The sequence below is a fragment of the Notolabrus celidotus genome, chromosome 20 (genome assembly GCF_009762535.1).
Source record: "Notolabrus celidotus isolate fNotCel1 chromosome 20, fNotCel1.pri, whole genome shotgun sequence".
In the NCBI taxonomy this organism is placed as follows: domain Eukaryota; kingdom Metazoa; phylum Chordata; class Actinopteri; order Labriformes; family Labridae; genus Notolabrus; species Notolabrus celidotus.
In genome coordinates, this window is record NC_048291.1 from 16,493,906 (window position 1) to 16,518,900 (window position 24,995).

At 40.3% G+C, this 24,995-nt stretch overlaps 3 protein-coding genes across 3 annotated transcripts; 1 reads left to right on the forward strand and 2 right to left on the reverse strand.

The window, feature by feature from the left end:
- Positions 1–321: 321 nt before the first annotated feature.
- Positions 322–5,331, reverse strand: icam5 (intercellular adhesion molecule 5). The gene is made up of 8 exons (XM_034710663.1): positions 4,490–5,331; positions 3,339–3,620; positions 2,678–2,998; positions 2,146–2,595; positions 1,813–2,067; positions 1,385–1,711; positions 947–1,210; positions 322–836 (listed from the first exon to the last, which is right to left on the reverse strand). Exons 1-8 carry the CDS (start codon positions 4,539–4,541, stop codon positions 658–660), a joined length of 2,130 nt encoding a protein of 709 aa, XP_034566554.1. The 5' UTR covers positions 4,542–5,331; the 3' UTR covers positions 322–657.
- A 712-nt stretch (positions 5,332–6,043) lies between these two features.
- On the reverse strand, positions 6,044–9,261 carry angptl6 (angiopoietin-like 6). The gene is made up of 6 exons (XM_034711829.1): positions 8,698–9,261; positions 8,458–8,595; positions 8,167–8,368; positions 7,224–7,417; positions 6,463–6,733; positions 6,044–6,377 (listed from the first exon to the last, which is right to left on the reverse strand). Exons 1-6 carry the CDS (start codon positions 9,241–9,243, stop codon positions 6,193–6,195), a joined length of 1,536 nt encoding a protein of 511 aa, XP_034567720.1. The 5' UTR covers positions 9,244–9,261; the 3' UTR covers positions 6,044–6,192.
- A 5,939-nt stretch (positions 9,262–15,200) lies between these two features.
- ppan (peter pan homolog) lies at positions 15,201–24,383 on the forward strand. The gene is made up of 14 exons (XM_034711453.1): positions 15,201–15,431; positions 15,723–15,893; positions 16,943–17,044; positions 17,145–17,195; positions 17,376–17,546; positions 17,769–17,845; positions 18,095–18,202; positions 18,287–18,410; positions 18,497–18,575; positions 18,763–18,892; positions 18,977–19,137; positions 19,234–19,656; positions 19,717–19,742; positions 23,285–24,383. The coding sequence occupies exons 1-14, from the start codon at positions 15,417–15,419 to the stop codon at positions 24,248–24,250; spliced, it is 2,604 nt and encodes an 867-aa protein (XP_034567344.1). The 5' UTR covers positions 15,201–15,416; the 3' UTR covers positions 24,251–24,383.
- Positions 24,384–24,995: the final 612 nt, after the last annotated feature.

The following is a 24,995-nucleotide window of genomic DNA, read 5'->3' on the forward strand; positions in this document are numbered from 1 at the left end:
CAAAATAGTCTGCACTGAGCTTTACGGGCTCTGTGTTGTCCTGAAAGGGCTCACAAGGATCAATAGACTGTGCTACACAGTTGGCAGCTTAATATGATTCATGAGTTGCTCAATAACAACCTGAAGATTTGGTCTGTCTCTTTATAAACAGTCAATTTTAACACACATCCTACATCCTGATGTAGTTAAAGTAAGCTGCACAACACAACTGTGTGTTGTTGGGTATGCTCCTCTACACACAACTTTTCAATAAAAAACAAAGTCAAAGATACACAATAAGAAATAATGAAGATGACTGGTTTCCAAATAAAAAATGCACAACACGTTTAAACTACTGTTTATTTAAAAATGTATAAATTTAAGTAAGACTTCACAAAGCGACTATCAATGTCATTATAAAATGTCAATGTTATAATCCTCCTGCTTTGTCAGTAGCACAGAGTGGTAAACATAGCTCTTATTTAGAAGATGACATCTGTGACATTTTTTTGAAAAAAGGGGAGTTTTATTATTGTCCCACATTTGGTTTAACTTGGAAAGATATTTATCCAGAGTTAGAAAGTACAACAGGTACAGGCTATTCTTTCCATGCAGGACAAACATGGCGTTTGCTTAAGTTCTCAGTCCACAGACTGATATCCAGCATGTGATAAAATCCTACGCTTCAGGCTTATCAGTCATTGGGATATCGTCCGTGGCTTTGCTTGAAACAAAACTGTATTGTCCATTTTTTTTCCGGCGGTGGTTGAGAATGATCATGCTTATGATGAGAAATAGGACCACTAAGATTATAAACAAAGCCCACAGGAACCATAAGGGACTGGAACTGTTTTTACCTGTAAGACAAAAAACATAAAGTGTTAGTCTTACTTCTTGATGCCTTAAATGTACAGTACGGTATATCAACATGACATCCGTTATAAATTTTCAAGTGTTATGCACTCACTCATCATTTTCACTGTGACAGATCTTGTCACAGTACCAATGTCATTCGTGGCATTACAGATGTAAACACCAGCATTAGTAGACGTGGCTTCTGTGATGCTGATATTCCTGTGGCGCCCCCCAGTGGTCTCTTTCACATTCACTGCAGGGGTATACTCCCAATGGATCGTAGGGGGAGGGTTGCCCTCAGCACTGCAGTGAAAAGTCACATTTTCACCCTGGTTCACATCTTTATTGTAACTTTTCTCCTTAAACACAGGGGGGTCTGTGGAGAAAAGGGTTTGAGAATTAATTTAAATCAAAAATCAGTAACAACTGCAAGAATATGTTTGGATCAGTGGCTGAAAATAAGCAAAAGATAATCAAAAACTTATATAGCAGGGTTGTTTAGCAGCTTAAAAAAAGGGAAAGATAATTTCAAGATAAGTGAAAAACTCACAGCGCACATCAGCTATGAAAGGTGATGATGTCACAGTAGGGGTCGGCACTGGTCCTTCTGGTCCAAAGTGCAGCTCAGCCACACATCTGAAAGCTGCTCCGTTATAATCTCTCTTAGAAATGATACTCAGGGGGTAAGTCAAATTGACTGGGGTTACGGTGGGGTTTTTGAATGTTTTTGTGTCCACAATTTCATCACCTCTGTACCACTTCAGTTTGAGGTTCTGCACAGGAGCCACGTTCATGACATCACAAGTCAGCGGAAAGTCCTTGCCTTCCAACATTGGACCAGAACCAATCGCAGACACTAACACAATGTCTGGAGTCTCTGTGAAGCAAGGACAGGAACATGATGAGGAAAGGTGTATTGAAATCTGTATTATTGAAGTGCAGACATAAGATGAGAACTGCAACGTCTGAGGTACTCACTGTAAAGAGTGACACTTGGCATCACGGTGCACTGCTCATTGTTTTTCATTGTTAGGAAGCACTTAGGTTCCACGATCCAGTGTTCCAGTTTTTCAACCCTCCAGGTGACAGAAGGAGGCTGTTCAACTCCTGTGCCTCCAAATGCTGCCTCCCAGCCTATTAAATAAGCATCAGGGGCTGATGTGGTGCAGTTTACTGAAGCTGGATCTCCATATTTCACCACAATCTCAGGGGGTGTCAATGAAAGGGGGCAACCTGCAATATAAGGTAAATATGTTCAATCAGTGTTTCACTTTATTGTAGGATAGATATTCATTCATGTCTGATGTGTACCTCCTGGTGATGATGTCTCTGTGTAGGTCGTTGTTGATGTCTTAGAGGTGGTTGAGTCCGGTGTCTCAGGGGCAGTCATCGTTGACTCTGAGTAGAGCAATGTTAATGCCTCAGAAGTTGGTGTTGGTGTGGCAGGGGCAGCTGTTGTTGATGCCACAGGGGGAGTCATGTCTGCAGGTGCAGCCGCCGCCTTGAGCATATTCAACACTTGAACACTGATCCCCTTGCTTACGCTTCCTAGATGATTGTAAGCTGTGCAGTTGTAGATCGCACTGTCATTTATTCGAGAAATGTTCAGAAAGTTTGTCTTCTCCAACAATTCCACCCCTTCACGAGTCCAGTTAAAGATGGGAGGAGGGTTTCCTTCAGCTTCACAGTTCAGGGTGACATTGACGCCTTTTCTCAAAAAGACAAAATCACCTTTTGGGTTGCTCTTGAATTCAGGGCCATCTGAGGAGAAACATATAAGCTTTTTATGTCACCAAAGATTACATGATAAAGAAATTGAAAACTTTTTCTTCTGTTTACTCACACACAACAGAAACAGGTTGCTTTTTAGAAATAGCAGGACGTTTTACTCCATGTGGCCCAAAGTCCAGCTGAGCTTCACACCAAAACTCAGCCCTGTTGTCCTCTCTGCTGATGTTGACTGTCAGAATAGAAGACTCATCCACTGGTTTTTTGGTGGTGTTGGTGAAGGTATCAATCTTGATTACTTTTTCGCCTTTGTACCACTTCACAGTGAGGTTTTGAATTGGAGCAACCTCAAGGATATCACACTGCAGCTCGTACAGCGTCCCTTCCACCAAATCAGTCAAATACTTTGTGGGGTACATGGCCACTGTTGGGTTCTCTGTCAAATTAAATGACATATTTGAGTCAGGGTTGAATATTACAATTAATTCTACTATGATCAAATGTTTGAATCATTTCAGAATAACTGTCTTGTCAACAAAGTACCATAAAAAAATTACAGTCAGCATTTTCCCATGACAAACTGTTTGTAGACAACCCAAAGAGATTAGATTAACTGTCAGAGGAGCAAAGACTTCAAAAGTTTTGGATTAATCTATAATCCAAATAGTCTGATATTATTTTAAATAGCAGTCAACCAATCAGTTAGTCATTTTAGCAGTAAATGGCCTTGCTTTCTTCTTTTCCCCTTCCCTCTTTTCTTTTAAAATTGTACTTACTGTACACAGTGATCTCTAGGTCCTTGCTGCATTCAAATGTTTCGTTCAGCTTTAATCTGCACTCAGCTGACATGTTCCAGTCTGAAAGCTGCAGAAACTCAGAGACGAAACTCTTCTCATCTTCAAAACCAGAGTCTGTGTTTGAAGTTCTCCAGTTCATCCCGTAGTGATCCTCCTCGTTGCTGGTGCAGTTAACCTCCACTGACTCTCCTTGTTCTCCTATAACCACAGGAGGATCCAGGGTGAGAGGGTTGAGTTCAGTGGGGCATGGAATGTCTGCATCTGTTGATGGAAAGAATAAAACGGCTTCATGATGTTGTTACAAGAGGCTTTGCTGCCCTCTGGTGGCTTAGATCACTAATGCTACCATTCATATTTGGAAGTGTTCATTCGGAATCCTGGACTACTTCAGTCAGAGCAAAATAGCACATAAACCAAATGATGACTCAGAAATTATCTTTTTCCTTTTTTTTTTTTTAACTGTTGTGAGAGAATATAAAAGATAGACATTAGGGAAATATTTCACACATAGACATTCAGTATGATGGAGAGTATTGATGTACTTTCTGACAGACATCTGTGCAACAATCTGCAACATTATTCAAATATTTTGTATGCTCCATGTACTGAAAACAAGCCCCAAACCCTATTTATGCACAGCAACACTTAAAGCAGCAGGAGTGGTTCACACATCTGTCACAGCATGTGTGGGTTTCTTTCTCTCTTTTTGGAACAGACAGTGCAACACCAGTTACACCCACTCCATATCTGAAGCGTTATCTTTTCTTTCATGTGAAAATATATTTTTTGCAAATTTGTTTCACAATTTTACAAGCTTAAAAAGGGAAAAAGTCAAAGGCTTCATGCATGACACATTGCAGTATTCCTCCTTTTCATTATTCTATTTGCATCTCACTCAAAGGAAATTAACTCTTGTCTACAGTGTAAAGACTTATAGTACATTTTCAAGTGCTCAGCACTGTTGCTAACACGCTGAGCTATTACAGCAGTTGGTGAGCAAGGAAACTACCTCAGTATCCTGATGTTTTATACTAAAGAACAGCTCAAAACAATGTGTATTTACATGTAAGCCCCTCACAGAACTATTATAAAGCATTATCATCATCATCATTATTATTATCATCACTTACCACACAGTAGTATCATGAGCATGAGAGGGCCCAGGGTCCTGAGAGGCTGCATGCTGGAACAGCACACGTGAGGAAGTAGGTAGGTTAAAGAGGTAAGGTGTGTTTCAGGATCGTCCAGCAGATGTCCAGCTTAAGTAGCGGGATCGGATTAATCCTGGTTCAGACCTGATGATGAGGATAATTACCTGCTGCTGACAGTTAAATAAGCTCAGCGAGAGTAAAGAAAGTATACAAGAGGAAATTCAACGCCCTGATGCACAGGAAACCATGCACCCACAAAACGGAAGTATGGCTCCACTGCAGTTGATCCATCATCCATCACATGAGCTTACATGGCATTATTTATTGAAAAGTACACGGCAGAGTGATAAACATGAAATGTTGTCAAAAAAGGGCAACAGAGGACAAAAACATCAACCCAGTGCATTTTGAACTGTTTCCAGTTTATAGACATTAACTGGTCTGTATTCAATATGTACAGACAACTCTTATAAAAAATAGAAGCACAGCCAGACACTGTACAGCTAACCTCCCTACACCCTTAAAGTGGCCATTTAACAACATAAACGCTGCCCTTTCTAATCATCTAGCAAAAAATAGAAATGTGAACAAATTATATAAATAAAATGTTAAATTCCAAAAGATACATTTAGTGTTCTGGTGTTATGTCAGGTCAGCCTCATTAACATTAAAATAAGCATTAACTGTACAAACTGACACAGAGACGTCATTTCTCATTAGCCTGGTCTGTGTTTGGCCTGCCCCTTGGGGATTCTTACTCTAGCCCTTAAAGCTGGGGTTGGCAGCCTCGGAAAACTAGCATGAATTTGAATGTAGCATGTCCTCAGGACTCCGTCTAGCCCCTCCCCTCCTCCCTCAGAGCTCCTCCAAAACGACGCCCTGTTTGTTAAACGTGTTCAGTGTAGATGCTCTTAATTCCTACAGTGTTGACATTCAGTGAAGGCAGCAGGAGGAGAGTGTGTGAGCGGGAGAGAGGAGAGACAAGAGGAGAAGTTTTTCATTCATTCAAACATTGATTGTTGCTTTGTTGGTTGGCGTGATCACGGCCGACAGTGACCGGTTATTAAAACTCAACGTGTTCACGAATCGGCTCTTCATCCCTACAGCGTCCGGACGGACGCTACAACATCTACATTTTCTGTAGGACTTACTGAATGTCATTCATTCTTCTGCTTGTCAGAGCCCCTGTGGTGAGAGCTTTTAAGACTCTGATCCGGACTACAGTCCTGAGCAAAGCACTTCATCGGGTCAGAGGGGACAGGCCCGAGGTCGAACGAGAGGGGCAGTTAATAGAGTCAGGGGAAGCAGAGACAGGGGACGAGGACTCGCCGGGGGAAATGTACGCGCAGGAGGCGGGCAGAACGGCAGGACGGGATTTGAATGGTTTAAAATTTTGGCCCCCAAAAAACGTAGATTGGTTGGTGTTTTCCCAGGTTTACTCTGGCTGTAGATAGCAGCTTTTCTTCGCTCTTTTTTAAGAACACATTATGTATTGATTGCCATCAGGACATAAAGATCATTTTAACCAGTATAACAAAAAGTGTATCTAAATCTGATTACCAACCCCAGCTTTAAAACAGTAACTGAGTTAGCCTACTATACAGGGCTTACACTGAGTCTCTTAATATGTCACCTTCAGTAAACATTCTTTTTCATACACTTCTATAATAATAAAAAACATGTTATGTGGGCTTGATCATCAAGGAAACCCGTTTCAGAGAGTAGGACCCTCCATGGAACTCTGCCCAGTAGACCCCATCCTGATAACGGCTTCGGTAGTGCCCACCCCGATACCACACGCCATTCAGATTGGAGTGTGCACACATGTGGTACCACCAGCCTCCCTTTTGGTAATGAGCACAGTTACCTGAAACATAACAGAGGATGCGCTGGTCAAAAGAGTCTGAATACAAACAGTAAACTTACATACTGAACCAGTTAGTGTAGCAGACCTGAATAGCTGTCTTTGTCTCGATCCAGAGTAGTGAAGGCTTTGTTGTTATGCCATGAGAGGGAATCCCCTGCGGTGCCTTGGTATTGTCCTAATCGCAGTCGGTACCAGTCACTCTCTGGTTCCAGATGGAAGCTGTCATATTCAGCAAACACCTGCCGGCCTTGCCAGTCCTCCAGAGCTACCCGTAGCTTATACGTGGCCTGTTTGGTTATCCAATAGAGATGTTCCAGGCCGAGCCAGTACTCCCCATCCAAGTTTCCAAAGCCTTGCTGCAATACACAAAGACACCAGTTTAATCTGAGGATGAGTGCTCAGTTAAGGCTTTCATTTCCATACATTTCTCAATGTTTCGCCACAAATAGCTAATTGATCGTCACTGTAGGTCTGTCACTCTGATCCACTGACTTGACCTACAGTGCAACAGGTCATTTATGCAAAGCTTAGACTGCTGGGGGGAACTGGCACACTGACAAACTGGGATCCTATCTCACACTATACAAATAAAGATTGATTGATTGTGGTCACGCATTCCACCCAGAGGTTAAATATGACCAACTTTCCTCTGAGTGTTACTCTGGCTTTATGTCAAATGTTTCAGCAGCTATTTTATTCATTCATAGAAATTCAGTCTACAATCTTGTAAAACTTGTAAACATAATACCCAATAAACATCAACAATTTCTTAATTCTGACATTAGCCACCCTTTGCATGGATGTAGACTCTCTAATACAATAATACAGGCTGTTGATTGGAATCACCTTATACTGCTCCCAAGTCCTGAAGAAGTTGACTGACCCATCCTGTCTCCGCTGGATGACTGTCCAGCCCCCCTGAGCCTGACTCTGCTCACACCAGGCCTGCAGGAGGCGGTTGGCACTCTGAGGGCGCAGCAGGTAAATCCCGCTGGAGGTCTCACCTGATTCCAGAACATGCTGACAGTCCCTCCATGGCCCTGAGAAAAGGAAGACACATTTTATGACCTTTCCTTTTTTAAGACTTTATACGGATCTGTCGGAACCCTGGATCTTATCAATTTGAAAATGTGATTTCTTCCATAGCAAGGTTTTAAGATTGATTTTCTGGCTTCTAAAGATCTAGTTTAGAGTTTGGAGTTCTGTTTGTTTAACTGTCAGGGCCATCACAAACACAACTCCAGTTTATCTTCTCAGAGCTGAAGAATCCTCCCCTAACATACGTTTGATGTCTCATTCCACAGAGATGAGATGAACAAAGGGGTCTGCACAGAGTGAGTGCATACACTGAGAAAAGTCTCCCACACAAATACATAATGATTCCCTGATAAGCATTTCTCATCAATTCTCAGTCATATTCACACCACCAAGATGTGGCAATGCATGCTCTGTCATCAGACGTTTTCAGGAAGGGACACGTGTGTTTTGCTGACTTGTCAGAGGGAAAGCTTAAATGTTCTGCTTTATAATTTGTACATTGTAGTTGTGCAAGTTTACAGCAGCAGGGCCATTTAAAGCCTCGCCTCTACATTCTGATAAGAACTGTGAGCTGTTTCTGACATTGTTTAGGAGTTCCCAGAGTGATAGAGCTCCAACCAGTGGGTCACTGACACCTTCAGCTTCTGCTTATCTGAGCAGCTAAATAACTCTAACAGAAGATGGATGCGTTTATACCATAGGCACACGGATTCAAGTCTCATCAAGTACTTCTGCTGCTGCAGTGTTGTACCTGGAGTCTTGGTGACAGGGAAGCTAATAAAAGGAAGATCCGTAGGAGTGCTAACTGTAGTGCTGGAGAGGAAATGTGCAGTTTTTTCCTTCTGTGGCGGTGGAGCACTTTGGTCCCTTTGAACATCATTGGTCATTTCGCTGGCGTCAGAGCTGTAATTTGGATGCACATTAGACTGGCTCTGTGGTGGTTCAGTCGTCACCTGTCCAGACAAATACAAAAATAACACGGCATTATCAGGTGTTGTATGAAAACTCAGTATTACAATGCAACATGCAGTTTGCTCCCTACCAGTGTGGGCTGGGTGGAGTCCTTGCACTGGCACTGCTTCTCCAGACGTGAGATAAACTGGTTCTGGGAGCTCAGCATGGAGGTGAGGGCTCCATATTTCTTCTCCAGCTCCCTGAAGTTACTGGACACCTGCAAGGCCTGACATGTTGCAGCATCAGACATACACATGAGTTTGATAGTGATTTCAATACTCTCAACTTTACTGTGACTTGACTCTAACATCAGTAATGCTCTACTTGCCTGTGTTGTAGCATTTAACAGGAGGTTCTCCACCCTCCGCTGCTCCAGAGCCTGATCTTTCTTCTGCATGACTTCATGCAGCAGCTGGGCGTAGAGCTGTGCAATGCGTGCATTCATGTTGCTACTCTCTTTGCGCAGGGCCCTAACTTCCATTGCAAGAGACCCCTCCTGCTCCAGCTGGCCCCTGAGCTTCTCCATCTGCTCCTGCTGCTGTTTGAGCTCCACCCGCAGTGCTGCCACCTCCGAGTTGTTGGTGTTAGAAGACTGTGTGTTTAAACACAGAGCGCCTGTCAGTTTTTGTTGCGGGACAATGAAGGTGTAGGAGCAGCGGCCTCCTTTTGAATCCGAAGATCTTGATGAACGTTTCTGAGAGTCCTCGCCATAAGCGGCTTCTTTCCGTCCTCCAGCTTCTGGTATGATCAGACAGAGTGTTAAGAAAAGAGTCAAGCCCACTGTCAGTGTCTTCTCCATGGATGTGTTTGACTTCTGATGACCCCGTGGTAGCAGAGGAGAGGATTCTATTAGAAAACCATGACATTGTACCATGAACAGGTTTAACAAAAACATATCAACTGTGCATTGTGGGTCAGCAGATGTTTCCTTCAAAGTAAAAGTACACGCTTTTCCCCCTGGCTGGAATTTATTAGCAGGTCAACACTGATGGGACAACAGTCAACATCACTCAGCCAGAATCAACACACAACTGCCTCACAGTCAATAGAAGAGGAGACTTCCAATCCAGCCACAACAACCATGGTCAACACCATAAACACATGAAGCCAAATAGGTCAATATTGATATGGGTTACAAATATCTCCTCTCACACTTCCTCGTTGAAACACATCCCTGGCACAGATCAAAGTACATTTAAAGACCTTAAAATGCCACAACCAGAGCAAGAAAGTATCGTCGTGCAGTTATACATGAATATCATTCAAAGATTAGAACTTACTTCAACAGCAGGTGGGGAGTCTTTGTTCTGCTGTAACTCACTGGATTTAATGATGTCAAATAAACGACAAACTCATTTTAAAAATCACATGTTCAATGATCCCAAAGAGTCAGAAGTGGCTGCCTCTTCTTAATCAAAGTGGTCCCTGGAGATCCGTAAGGAAGAAATTCAGCTCACGAATGAATCCCCCAAAAGAAAAATAGAATGACACCACAGTTTCAAGAGCTACTTGAGTGCCTCCTCTCCCGTGGGTCTGTCTCAGGATCTAAGAAGAAGACGCCTAATTACAAACTGTCCCAATGCACCGCCTCCCAGTACATTTTGAGGTGGCTGCTCAGTGCAGGAATGCCAGGATGTCTCCTCCTTCTACCAGCAACCTGTTGTTCCTCTACCACAGACTGCATCCTGACAGAAACTGAACTGTGGCAATTAAGTGCATATGTTTGTAAGACTGAAATTGACAGTTTTTCTTGTAATTATATCAGGGGTTCCCAAAGTGTGGGTCAGGGACCCCCTGGGGGGGTGCGAGACACCAATGTAGGTTCGTGAGACATATTCCAGATTTTATTTTTTTTAAGTAATCTAAATTTGGTTATTTTACACATTATTGTAAAAATATAGCCAAAAATAGTAGTTACATTTGAAATAAAACCCTGCAAAAAAGTACATTTCATTAGTTTTCTGCCTTTCTTTGTTGCCAGATCACTCCTAAAGTTAGGACAAGAGTTAGCTAAAAGTGAATTAATGACAGTATCAATAACAGCAGGTTAATTCACAGCAGCGAAGGAAACACAGCCAGATGCGTATATAGGTAAACTAACTTTGAAGTATGAAGTAACATGCACTTCAAGGAACAGTGAGAGACTCAAGTCTTTGCCTATATTTAGTGGGTCACTGGCTGAAAAGTTTGGTATGCCCTGACTTATATGATCACTGAAGCATCAGATTCTCAATTTTAAACTCTTCATGTTTTGTTTTATGCTTACAAAAGCACAGCAGAAAGTTTTCACTTTTTTCAATAGTCGCTGTTGTTCAACTAAAGATTGAGAAAACTGTGACTTTATGGCTTTTCTTTTCCTGTGTGCAGTTGGCACATTCTTGACTAACACTAACACTTGACCAACATGTGCAACAGATAGGCAGATGGTTTCCTGAAACACAAGCACATTGCAAAATACAAGTTCAATCAGCCTTAGATCTAAAGGGATTGTACGTCATGGCTTAATCAGCTGAAGGTTTGATTAAAGGTAATTTCATAAGTAAGTTTTAGTGATTTTTACTTTAATAAAGGTAGAAACTCTGTAATTAACAGTTACAAGTGAAGTTCTTTCATTCAAATGTTTGAATGGCCTGTGGTTTGTTTTATCGTTCATCATTTTTAGGGTGGGGACAGATTTAGCAAGCAGACAGAAGAAAACACAGTTTCCTCCTCTTTGCACTTTTGAAACTTAGAACATGATCACAAATGGTCAAGTCCGCTAAGATATCTTGTATTCCAACACATTCTGCATTAAGTTGTGCTTAGTTTTGTAAAAAAATATTTAATTAAAAGTCAATATCCTGTTGTGTTTATTGTTTCAAACCTGTGACATTGATAAAGGCAATGATTCAGTGCTCCAGCTTGTGCACAGAGTGCACTTGGACACTGTACTTAAAATCCAGATTATAAATCTGAATAGCAGACTTCATGAAACAGTACCGTCAATAGGGGCCTTTAATAATGTGCCTCTGTATTATCTCACTGAGTAGTGGAGGATCTCTCAATAAGCGGGTGGAAGTGCAGCTTTTCAAATAGCACCACACCTAAAATGTGGGTGTTCGTTGTTGTTTCTAGCATTGTGTTGCTTGCAGCTTCTTGAGCGTGTGAATTCAGTTCCTCTTGTATAAGAAACCCAGGTTACATTATATTTTCTAATTCCCCTGCTTATGGCTGAGGTATTTAGTGAAGGATAAAAAAATGTGTTCAATGTTACAATGTAGGATTGCCTAGAAGTAACGGCTGCACAAATAATCTCAGTTAGTCACCATAGTCTGGACATAGCATTACAAATAAGAACAAAAATATTTTAAAAAGGCAATGCTTTCTCTCTCAACATAGTTACACTATACCTAACTTTTGGATCAGTGGTGTGCTCAGGCTGCTTGAGAAGCAGGGGCAAAAAAAGTAAGTGCATCTCCTCTTCAAACCCCTGATACTCAAAGTTTAGGGTTGATTTAAACATAGTGCACCCCTGAAATGCTCCTCAGTGGATTAAAGGTAAAAAAAAAAAAAAAAAGAAAAAAGGGGGGGATGTCTTGACGTTAATTTAGAAAATAAACTGTGATTAATTGTCCTATTGTTAACTTATCCTTATTTTACATGTTTGGTTATCACGCACAGTTTTTGACTTTAGTTTAAGTGTTAAATCAGTTGAATTTACTGTTTGATTTATAATGACCTACTCAGTTTTAAAATTAACTTCTGAAAATAACTGATCAAACTTACTCGAACTTCATGCAGGGATATGAATTCTACTGCCTAACTATGTTTGAATTATGTTTGAATTATGTTTGAACCCTGAACTGTGAGTATGGGGGGTTTAAAAGGTTCCTTTTTAACTTTTTTTGCCCCTGCTCCTCAAGCAGCTGAGCACACCACTGGCAGAAAGACAAAAACTAGTTACAGCTAGTATCTACTCCATACGTTCTGTATGTTTATTGCACTTAATAACTTATTTTCATTTGGATCAATTTTGAACAGGCCTACTAAAAATTACGTAGTACTTTATTTTGCTTTTTTGGTCTTTTATTCTGTTTTTCTAAAGAAAAAAAAGTCTTGTACATGTAAACTAAATCGTTCAAAAACAATTAACAAAACAGACTCCAAAAAGAACACTGTTTTCAGATTTTGTCAAAAAATTTAAGCTAATTTATAGTGAATTAGCTTTAGAATTGCAAGCTAAAAAGTTTGAGCTGTGACACTGTTCGGCATCACGTTAGTTTTCGTATTTTAATGATAGATGTCAACATTCCTTCAACCATCAACATTATTTGAAAAAGTTTAATTATCTTACCTGTTGGTGCTAAAGTTTTGTATACTTATTAAATCTGCCATTGTTGAAAATATAGACAGAATTAAAACCATGTGTGTTTGCTACCCTCTAGCGGTATCATGGAAAACTGCAACAACACTGTAACAACATAATTTCCACAGAGGAGGTGTTGTGCGCATGTACTTTTATTCTTGCTGAACTGTGCCATCATGGAAGTTCGACTCAAACAGCCTATTATTTACCTCCTCAATTTTTCTTTTTTTAATGAACTTTGTTTATTAGAACTTTTTGACATAATTTGACATTTGTGTTGAATACTTGTACCTAACAGTGTCATATACCAATAACAATAAAAGGAAATAACCCTTAAATAATAATAATAATAAAAAATTAACAATAATAATGATTATTAATGTTAGTGTTATCATTACAATAATTATGACAGTAATATTCACCATAATAAACATAATAATAACAATACAAAAAGCAAACAAATAAATTATTACACGTAAATACGCACAAATATATGTGTACCCACATACATATCCATGGAAAATAAAAAACAATTGTGAAAGTATATTACATGAGGAAATAGATTCAAAACAGGTAGGGAAAAATGATGATATTAACAATAATAGAAAATGAAAATAGAAAAGGTGGTAATAATAAAATAAAACAAAATAAATAAAGGGGAGGTGAATCTGTTTGTTAACTTCTCATCTATTACAGTGAGTAGGTCATCTCATCTTCCTACAATCAAAGTGGTAGAAATAAAACAGGAAGTAAGAAATACATGGGCTGGGCTAAGGAATGAGTAGCACAAGGTAAGACTTCCTTCAGGAATAACTGGAAAGATAATTTTGAGCCAATAAGCCAAGAAGTGCTCCCACATCTTTTGAAAGAGCCCCTCACTGTATATCTGATTTTTTCAAGCTTCAGGCTGTTAAATACTTCCTTAATCCATAGAGAGTGGAGGGTGGGACCGATGATTTCCACCTCAATAATGAGGCGTATTCCTCAATGCTTCTCAATGTATATTGAAAGAGGGGCATCTTTGTCAGAAAAATACATTGAAATTCACGATGCATTCTAAGTAGAAATATCAACCTAATTTTAAACTCTTACCACATCTTCAAAAGATAGTTAACGTTTAGAAGCTCATGGTGCATTTACCAATAAGCTATCATAAGCACGTTTAGGTAGTCTATAAACACAAGATCATCTTTTCTAGGAACTATTTGCCAAGTTATGTGGAGGAAAGGAGAGAGTTTACTTCAGTGTTAAGAGAGCTAAGATGGATTACACTTTTAATAATCTACTTGGGGACAGTTATAAGGGAGTTCATAAGCATTTGGTAAAATTCTTGAAGCATGCAGGGTTATTTGAAAGCTAGTTTTAAGTTTAGTGAACTTCAGTAACACTCCGTTTTCTTTTTTCTTTTTTAAATTCTGGACTTCAATATTATCTTTTTTCCCCCAACATACTGTTCTTTATTTTATTTTATTTTGTAGAAATTGTTTAATTTGTATTTTAAATGAGACAGTTTCACAGTTTATTTCGATTGCTTAAACACGATTTTGAAAACAGGGCCCATTTTGTCAAAACACTGCACACAATTCACACAACCACACACACAAGTAGCAGAACACCTCAGATCCTTTGCAAAATGAAACACTTGTAAAAACTTTACACTAATTTATCAAAACCATGTTTTGTTACCATATGAAACACACACATTTCATATGACTTAGGCTGTTTGAACCAGTCACACACTGCTGCTGCTAATCTAAATCACTTTTAGCAATTCTACTTCTCAGTGAAAAGAGTATTATAAGTACACAGAGAAAGTGCAAATATACAATAAATTCACCAAACTACACAAGAGCAATGCTGCAGACTGATGAAAATATCATGTATTCTCTCTATATACCCAAATCAGTCAACATGGAGAATCACAACATGTCCCAGGTTTCATGCTACTACAGTAGTGTGCATAACACTGTAAACTCAGCAAATGTCAGACAAACATAAAATACTGGATCCAGTTGAAGACAGGTGAACTCACCTGCTGAACTTTTATAGTGCTTAAACCTGATAGGTGTGTCTACAATTAAGCAAGTGTTTGCGCAACCAATGGCTGTGTTTAACCAATTGGCTCATAGGTGTGGACAGTGAGTGCTTTGTAATTGAAGGAAGTGACATCATGATATACTTCTGTGTCCAATGTATACAAGTGTGTTTCGTGTTTTGTAAATCACTGTGTGTATTGTTTAGCAAAAGGTGTGAGGCTGACATTGTGCTTATAGTGGTGCAGATCTGGGACGATGTTTTGCTCCTTGAGTATACGATTTTGATAATTGTTGAAAAGGTGTGTAACACCTTTGATTTTATTTATTCAGTCGAAAAAAACTTTAATTATCTGCCAATCTACAGTTCCACACTCCAGACAGGTAGGTGGCGATATTACACCTTTAAGCTGGTTTTGAACCGCCAATCATATCAAGAGGAGCTATTTGCCAAAGTGTGCAACCCGGACATATTAGCGTGTGACACACGGCGGTCTAGTGTGGAACACATGTGGATACCGTCGTGTTACTGTCGCAGTTTAGCTTTTCAGAGTGTTCTCGGTTAAAAAGGTCTGTCAAAATGAGAAGTGTTTTTGTCGATAGCAGGAGTAAAGTGTGAGAGGGGTGGCTGTGTTGATAAAACTCTCCAGTCCTTCGTTTCGCTGAAAAATGGGGAAATCAAAGGTAAGTGCTGGCCTGTGCTAGCACATTAGCCTCTACTTCATGGAGTTAGAACTTGAAACTTTACAACAGACTGACTCATCGTTTATGTTTAAAAATGTTACTCATATTAAACTCGACATTTTAGATTTAACAGTGAATTTGTTGTATCGAAATTAAAGCTTGTTTTGTGTTGTGTTGTATATGTTCATGTAGTCGTGTTAACTTTAAGCTATCAAGCAAAATAATGATATAATGAAATATTAGTACAAATTGTATTTGCTGGTGATTTAATGTGTATGACTTTGCTTCCAGACCAAGAACCAGAAAAAATCCCGAGCACAAGCCAACCATGTGGCCGAGGAGACGTACGGGGTTATTCCCCACTCCTTCGTGTTCCATCGGGGTCAGATTGGAAAAAACGTGGGCCAACTCATCCAGGACGTGCGGAGAATCATGATGCCATACACTGCAGAGTCTCTGAAGGTCAGTGTTTCATCCCAAAATCTTGATCAGAAGTTATTAAACAAACACTAATTAAGTTCTGAATGTGCACCCTTTGCCAAAGCAAGAGACAGTAATTGCAGATTTAAATCACACCTGTGGCCCGTATACCGCTCGCCTCCGGGTGGTGCTGTTTGTTAACTCAAACTCAACAGACAGAAATCAATGGGAAGCATAGAAACACTCACACTCTGGGGCTGTTTCCGAAATGGCCTGCTACATACTACTTACTAATGTAGTAGGCAGTAGGTATTGCCTACTACATACTGCGTTTGAATTTAGTATGTAGTATGACTGTTCTGTTCGATCTGTCATGCAGCATGCTGGGCCAGACATCGCTGGATTTCCGGTTTCGGAAAGCGGAAGTAAACAACGGCGAAGCCGATAAATAAACTGCTTATTTAGCATCCATTTATGATTTAAAAAGTTAGGACGTAGTTTATATGTAATTTGATAACTTTCACAGCACCCAAAAACGGATTTCCCCCCGTCAAAAAATAAGGAAAAAGAAAAAGCAGAACAAGCGCTGTGCATTGTGGGAAACAGTACGCGAGGCAGAATGGTCCGATGCATGCTGACATATTTTCCCGAATCAGTAGACATCCGGGGAGTTTTGGCTTACTGCAGATTTTGCTCTTGTTCACATACTACATACTGAATTTTGTACAAATCAGTATGTACTGCTAGTATAGTAGGCGATTTCGGAAACAGCCTGGGTCATGGTGCAACACAACAAACACTTTCCCAGCAGCCCGTGCTCCCCAGCACTCTGTAGCATAAACCATGTAACCAATCAGAAGCGCTTAAACTGAAAGCTCCTAAACATGACAGACAGAATACTCCCACAGGCCCCCACGGCCGTTACAATGTGGTGTTTAAAATTACTTGAATGTTTAAAGTGGTAAAACGAAACTTTAGATTGGGTGTTTAGCATTATACTTTATGTGAAATTATTATTATTAAGAAGCATTTACCTCTATTATGCAGTTTCCCACTTATTATGTATATTTGTGCTGAATATATTCTTACAGATTAAGAAAAAGAACGTGCTGAAAGACTTTGTGGCTATCGCAGGACCACTGGGAGTGACGCACTTTATGATCTTCAGCAAGACTCCAAGCAGTATAAACATGGTAGGTTGAGATCACAACATCAGCAAACAGCTGTTAAGCATTTCTGATATTTTTCCTATGTATCATCATCCAACATAAAACATGTTTCTTTTACTTTCAGAGACTTGCCCGACTCCCCAAAGGTCCCACGCTTCATTTCAGAGTGCTGAAGGTAAATAAAAGAACTGAAGCACCAGACTATTTGATTTCTCTGTCCAGGTGATGACAGTTTCTGATTTGATTGTATGTGATGCTTTCAAAGTAAACGCACTGATGTTCCCACACTGCCAATGTCATTTTGCACCCAAAAATCTTTCAACTGTTGAGAGGAGTGTCTCTTTTTTCTCTCCAGTACTCTCTCATTAAAGACGTGGTTTCATCTCTGAAGAAGCACAGGATGCATGATCAGCAGTTCACCCATCATCCATTACTCATCCTCAACAACTTTGGATCCGATGGCATGCAGGTCAAACTGATGGCTACCATGTTCCAAAACATGTTTCCCTCCATTAATGTGCACAGGGTAAGCTTTTCTTCCCCTCCCAAACATTGTCTTAATGTTGGTTTGATGAGGATTTAAAGCCTCTCTGTTGGCATGATGAAAGTATAGTCTTCTGAGATTTCCCTTGAAGAGTTCTAAAAAGTAAACGCTTTCTGATTCTGTTTAAATCCTTGATGTATCATGTATTTTATAGTGTAATTCCAAATTCAGCTGAAGATGACTGTCTGTTTTCTTTTTGTCCAGGTGAGCCTCAACAACATCAAGAGGTGTGTGCTGGTGAATTACAACCCAGAGTCCCAGGAGATTGAATTTCGACATTAGTAAGTAAAAAAATCTGATATGTCAGATGCTATAGTTCTGAAATGTTAATGCTCAGTATAAAGACGATGTAAGAAATAAGTGCAACACAGATGTGTGCCTGGGCTCAGATGATGACAGATTGTGATTTGACTGTTCAGTGATGTTGTTCAAAGTAAACGCACTGATGAGCCTCCACACGATGACTTGATATCTGCCACTCTTTGATAAAATGTAACACTGACTCCTTTCATTGTCTCTCTATCCTGAAGCAGCCTCAAGGTCGTCCCTGTGGGCATGAGCCGTGGGGTCAAGAAGCTCATGCAGGAGAAGTTCCCCAACATGTGCAAGCTGGAGGACATCAGTGAGCTGCTGATGAAGTAAGGGTCTAGTAAAGGTACAATTTCAAACTGACTCACATTGTGTGGGCATTGTGGGAATTATTTTCTTTGTTCAATTTTCAGAGGGGCAAACCTTTCAGAGAGTGAAGCAGAACAGGACGGGGAGCACAACATAACAGAGCTCCCTCAGGTTTACTCTGGCCGAGGTAACATGGCGTCCCAGCAGAGTGCAGTCCGTCTGACTGAAGTGAGTGTGACGAGGTAGTGTTGCTTAAAACAGTGCTGTAACTAAGCAGGAATGACATTTAACTGCTGCACTGTGCTTTATCTCAGATTGGTCCTCGCATGACTCTGCAGCTGATGAAAATAGAAGAAGGCATGGGAGAGGGGACTGTCCTCTATCACGCCATCAGTGAGTCACATCAGTCTTAATTTATCTTATTCATTCAGCCTGATGTACATGATGAAGAAAGTCTGTATGAAATCTATGATTCCTCTTTAAAAGTAAACGCTTACTGATGCATCTTAAGAAGTAGTAATTGACTGTAGGTCTGGTGCAAATGGTCTTTAATGGAAGGTGTTTTTTGTCTGTTTGCCAGTCTCAAAGACGGAGGAAGAGATACAGGAGATCCTGAACCGGAAGGAGGCTCAGCTGAAAGAGAAACAGGAACGCAAGAAGAAGCAGGAGCAGAATGTTGCTCAGAAGAAAGAGAAAAACGAAGAGAACAAGTAATTTGATCTTTAGATGATACAATTATCTGCTTTAGTAAAATGACTTGAAGTGTAACAGCATTTTTGCTCCACTTTTAACAGGAAAAAGAGCTTAGCAGGCATAAAGAGGAAACATGTGGAGGCTGAAGAAGAGGACAGCGAGGTTGAGGATCCCGGGAGGCAGGATGATCGGCCCGCTGCTGTTGAGTCAGACGACGAGGTGGAGTACTACCGACAGGCTGTAGGAGAGGAGCCAGATGAAGGTGAATGTAGTGTGTGCTTCAGAACAAGCCAACATGCTCCTAACTCCACTTTTAAATAGTTATTGACTGTTTGTTTGCTTTGTTTTTTCTGTGCAGACATGTTCCCTAGTGCCAAGAAGAGGCAGAGCTCAGATAAGAATCATGGACCTGCCAAAAAGAGGAGGCAGTCCCCAGGTGATGGAAGAAAAGACGGAGATGCCAGATCACTGAAGAAGTTCAGTCCAAGAGCTCACAGAGACAATTCAGAAAAAGGATGGAAGAAGTCCAGGGATGGAGGGAAAGCATTTGGAAGGAAAACAAAGCCTGTAGGAACGACGTTCAAAGGAAAGACTTTTGAAGAAAAGAGAGCTGGTGGGGGGAAATTTGGTGGTAAGAACAAATTTGAAGGGAAAAAAACATTTAGGGGAAATAAAAATAACGACAGACCTTTCAAACCAGGAGGTCAGAAAGGCAAGCCGGGCTTCAAGAAAAAGGGGGGAGCAGGAGCAAAGACAGGCTTTAAACAGAGGAAGGGAAAAGGCTGAGCTCTAGCTCTCCTTTCTGGACCCAAAAACTGAATGTTGTGTTATTCTGGAGCAGCAGAGGGCAGCAGGGACCATCTGCTGGTGAGACCTCGGCCTGTGAGCTCCAGAGCAGTGAATGACTGGTGTTTGTGAGGCTGTTTATTATTGAAAGTCAGCAGAAAGATGGAAGAGAGAGAATGTGCCAGATTTTCAGACCGTGTGAGATCATATTAAAAATGTACTTGTTCAATAAACCATTTAAAAAAACACCAGTGCAGGAGACCACTACATTGACAGTGCAGACAGTTTAGAGGGATTTGTGTAACATTTAGGATCCTTTTGAAACTTTTTTCATGTTTTCATATGAACACGACAATCTCTGGAGGTTATTGCAGGAACTTAAAGAAGTTCCTGGAGGTACTTAATCCTTTTCTTTGTGCACATTTTTTCTAAATAAAACCAAAAGTGTTTGAGGTGTTTTATAAACAGGTTTGTGAAACAAGTCGTGTCCTGTGAATTGGCTACAGGGTGAGGAACCATTAGACACTTGTCCAATAATTGAAAGAACGCACGCGACTGGTCGGGTCCGGTCTGACTCCCACTAACCCTAACCCACTATTTTATACAGTCGCGGACTTCCGGGTTAGTTCATTGAGTTTCTCAGCCCCCAAAATACACATTCTACCGCACCCATTACTGTCACGTGCTGATGGATCTGGTCCTGCGCCCAAGTCTGCATGCGCACACGGGTAAGTAGCAATGAGTAATATGTAACCCTGTAGTATAAGCTCTGAAAAAGTAAAGTTTTGTAATGTTTGGATGAATCTTCTCTTTTAATTTGACTCCAACATGATGCAGGTGAGATCAAATGAAGAGAATGGACAATAACTGCTTTAGTATGAAAAAATCGCGTACATGTACGACTGTTCAATTCACGTCAATTTCTGAAACATTTCTTTACAACATAAGATCTGACATGAACTGATCTCAGACCTCCACGGCTCAGTCCCATTTAATAAATACAAATAATTTGCGGAGTTTCAGACGCACAAGCATCAACCATTAATTCGTACGCACGCGTAAAGGATGCATCATAAGGTATGCCTTTCGCCAGAGGTAATCGACTGACTATGACCTCTTGTGATGAGTTGAAGTAACATCAGTCTAGGATTGGCCATTCACTACATCATACACCGATTAGTGTGTAATCGAAGTAATCTGACAATCGTTTATCTCTTCAAGCAGAAATCTGTACGCAAGTGGAGCTGGCTGACAATCAGTGCTGGATCACACACTTCAACTTCAGTGAAAAGTTTGCGTAATATTGTGCTGTGAAAGCTAATCTATGTTCAACGACCCACACGAAAATTGATTTCTTTTTCAGTTTATACTGATTAAATAAGCCAGCAGCCTCTGTATAACCTACCATTTACAGTACAACTAAGACTGATCTAAATAAGATGTATGTACCACTCCAGGTGATGTTATAATCGTAACTCTGAATCTGAGACTCACTAAGAGCAGTTCAAGATAGATAAAACAAATCAATGCTCTTATTCAGCCTCTCTGTTTCCTATCAATATTGAAATATATAATAAAAAGTGAGTATAATAATACACTTTAATGTAACAAAATGTAACCTACTTTGATTCATATTAATAACTGTATAAAGAAACAATATCTCTTCATTGATCGTCTCTTTTGTGATGACTGATCACACCAAATCACTGGATTTTATCATGTATTTCATTATTCATTCAATATCAGAAATTCCGGATAAAGCCCTTATTAATGTTTGCATTTAATCACCTCGAGACATGCAGTAAATAAACAATATTAAGATTATAATTTGTTCCCTCAGTAGAATGGAATCTAACTTTCTCCCAGAGCAGGAAACTCACACTGCTTTGGTTGCCCCCCCAAACCAACCACCCAATGCCCTCACATTCCAAAGAAATCATGCGAGAGTGCTCTCTTGGATTAGATAAAACATTACAAATTGCCTTCTCTGGTGCCCTTTCAGTGGAAAATGCATGAAAAAGTGCCCTCTGGATGCCCCCAAATGTATTAAACGTATAAAAGTGCCCCCTGGATGCTCCTCAAATGTATACAACGTAAAGAAAAATGCCCTTTGGTTGCTCCCCAAATGTACAAATGGTAAAATTAGTGACCCCTGGATGCCCCCCAAATGTATGAAATAACAAAAAGTGCCCTCTGGAGCCCCCAAAATGTACAAAACGTTAAAAAATAGTGCCCTCTTGATGCCCCTCAAATGTACAAAATGTAAAAAAGTGCCCTCTGGGTGCCCCTCAAATGTATAACACACTTTTTAAAAAGTGCCCTCTGTATGAAGTTCTATTGAACTTAACGTGGAAAAATAATCCTCAATGCCTTACAGTCAATAAATTGTTTAAAAGTTCCCACTGGATTCCTCTTTGTCGGACTGAATGCACAAAAGTGACCTCTGGATGCCCATGTAGTTTATTAAGATATGTTAATTTTGAATGTAATATAAATAATATAGAAATGTATCAATAGCATTATGATTTCCTTTTTCATAATTCAGTTTCCATCACAATTGGACCCCCAGACCCCCCCTCTTGTTACAGCTGCATTAATACATTTCCATTACCCCTCTCGTTACAGCTGCATCAATACATTTCCATTCCCCCTCTCGTTACAGCTGCATCAATACATTTTCATTCCCCCTCTCGTTACAGCTGGATCAATACATTTCAAATCACCCTAAATTAGGGGTTTGAAAGGAGGTGCCCCTTTCTTGTTTTTGCCCCTGACCCTCAAACAGCTGGAGTATGCCACTGAAATACAATATAACATTGGTAACGTAAAAATAATATAATACAGCCCCAAAAATGAAATGCAGGTTTGTATTTTAATAGCCACCACACTCTCAACCAGGCTCAAGGTCCCTGTGAGTAAAGATGAAGTAGAGTATGCTCTGAGCTGCTAACGGTACTTTGTATATTTGTGGTGTGATGCAGTCACACACTGTACTGATGTAATACATGTAAAATATATGAGCACCAACGGTATAGAAATGTAATCAGTTCCATGATGTAGATCCTGGCTTGTTTATTGCCAGTCTGTTTTGCCAGAACTTGCCATGTGGTGGCAGGCAGTGTCATCATTGGTTCTTCAAATGGTGAAATGTATGCTGGGGGTTAAGAGGAAGTGACTTCCCGTTAGATAAGTCCTTCATGTCTTCAACAAAAGACATCACAAAGACGATCATTATTTGCAAGGCTCTTTGTTTCACATTTAATTTAACAACATCACACAGGAAATGAACAACCGACCTGAACTCTGGGTTCACACTTCTTAGTACAGAGCACTGCAAGTCTGCTTCTGGGTAAGCTGAAGTTGGATTTTCTCTGACTGACTTATCTTACTTACTTTTTCTTGATAGATCAATCTCACTTCCTTAAAGCTTGTGCTGTGTATGTTTTTTAATTCATTAAAATGACATCCTGTCCTCACTAAATGGCTTACCTAATTTTCCATGCTTAAACACTAGAAATCTGTTCTGTACTTTACTTACACTTGGGTCAAAACAAAAGTGTTATTCATTTAAATGATGGAATTTAATACCATACATTGATTCACAGATATTGATCAGTTGAAAGTGGGGGAGAACAGCACTCTTCAGCAAGATGGTGAACAATTTCTCAGACTGTGAGAAGTTCCAGATTGCCTTGCTGCCTTCAATGTATGGCATTGAGTTCATCGTCGCCCTGGCAGGAAACCTGTTTGCTCTCTGGCTGCTGGTGGTCAGAGAGAGAAAGAACTGGCACACTGGAGTTGTCCTGTCTTGCAACCTAGCGATAAGTGACCTGCTGTACGTCCTGACCCTGCCTCTGCTGATTGTCTACTACTCGCTTGGGAAAAACTGGATGTTTAGGGACTCGGTGTGCAAGATTGAAAGGTTTCTTTTCACCTGCAACCTGTACGTGAGCATCTTCTTCATCATGGCAATAAGTGTGAACAGGTGTGTGGCCCTTATGTGGCCCTTCTTTACCCGATCCCATGTAAGGCCTGCCCACGCAAAGGCTGTCAGTGTCATCATCTGGATCATTGTAGGAGTCATTTCCTGCCCTGTGTTGAAATTTGCCTCAGTTTGCCCTAGTAGGCACAATAACAACACACTGTGTGTGTCTTTCTGTGAAAAGACTCCAGGGGATGAAAGCCCTCTTGTCACTTACAGAATCTTTCTTGCTGTGTTTGGATGTCTGGTTCCCTTCTTAGTTACTTTCACTTCTTACTGTGTGGTTATTTGGGTGGTGTGGAAGAATGTCAGTATAACACCACTGGAGAAACGCAAGGTAGCCCTGTTGGTCTCATCGGTTCTCGTGCTGTATGCCATTTCCTTTGTGCCTTACCACATCTTTCAGAACTATCACTTGTATCTGAAAATCCAGGACCCCAACAACTCAGGCTGCTGGGTGTACGACATGTATCAAGTGTCAAAGGGACTGGCAACCCTGAACATGTGTATCCATCCAATCCTTTACATGGCTGTGTTTGACAGCATAAGAGTAGCTTGTTGTGGAAAGAGCCAAGAAGAGGACTACCAGGGGGGAGTGAGGAAGTAGCTGGTGGTTAGCTTTTCTGTAAATGAAATCATTGTAATTAATGCAGGAAGTCTTGCTCAAATCTCTTAAACTTGTTTTTGTTGTTGAAAATGATGATTGTGCCAACGTTGAGATAAAACATGTTTTGAAGATGCTTTTGTTTCTGTAATGTCTTTCTCCTTTTAATTATTGTCTTACAACTTTGAAACATATCAGTACTTGAGGTAAGTGACTATTCAACATTACTTTTACAATATTTGATTTAACATTTCATAATATTTCTGTCTCTAACAACACAAGCACACTTTTATTTGATAAAATGATCAAATTTGACATGAGAGATTATACTCAAAATATCAGTCCAAGAAAAGGATGCACATGGTGAGTGTATGAGGAGGTGGTCTTCAACGGAGGAAGATAACAGTAACTAAGGAAGGATCACAGTCTTGGCTAATTTTGGTTCTGATAAGATCACAGATTTGTGACTCATATCTGATTATTTCTCAAATGAGTTTAAAGCTGGGGTTGGTAATGAGATTTAGATACACTTTTTGTCATACTGGTTAAAATGATCTTTATGTCCTGATGGCAATCATTACATGATGTGTTCCTAAAAAAGAGTGAAAAAAACTGCTATCTACAGCCGGAGTAAACCTGGGAAAACACCAACCAATCACCGTTTTTTGGCTCCCCAAATTTTAAACCAATCAAATCCCATCCAGCCGTTCTGCCCTCCTCCTGCACGTACATTTCCCCGGCGTGCACT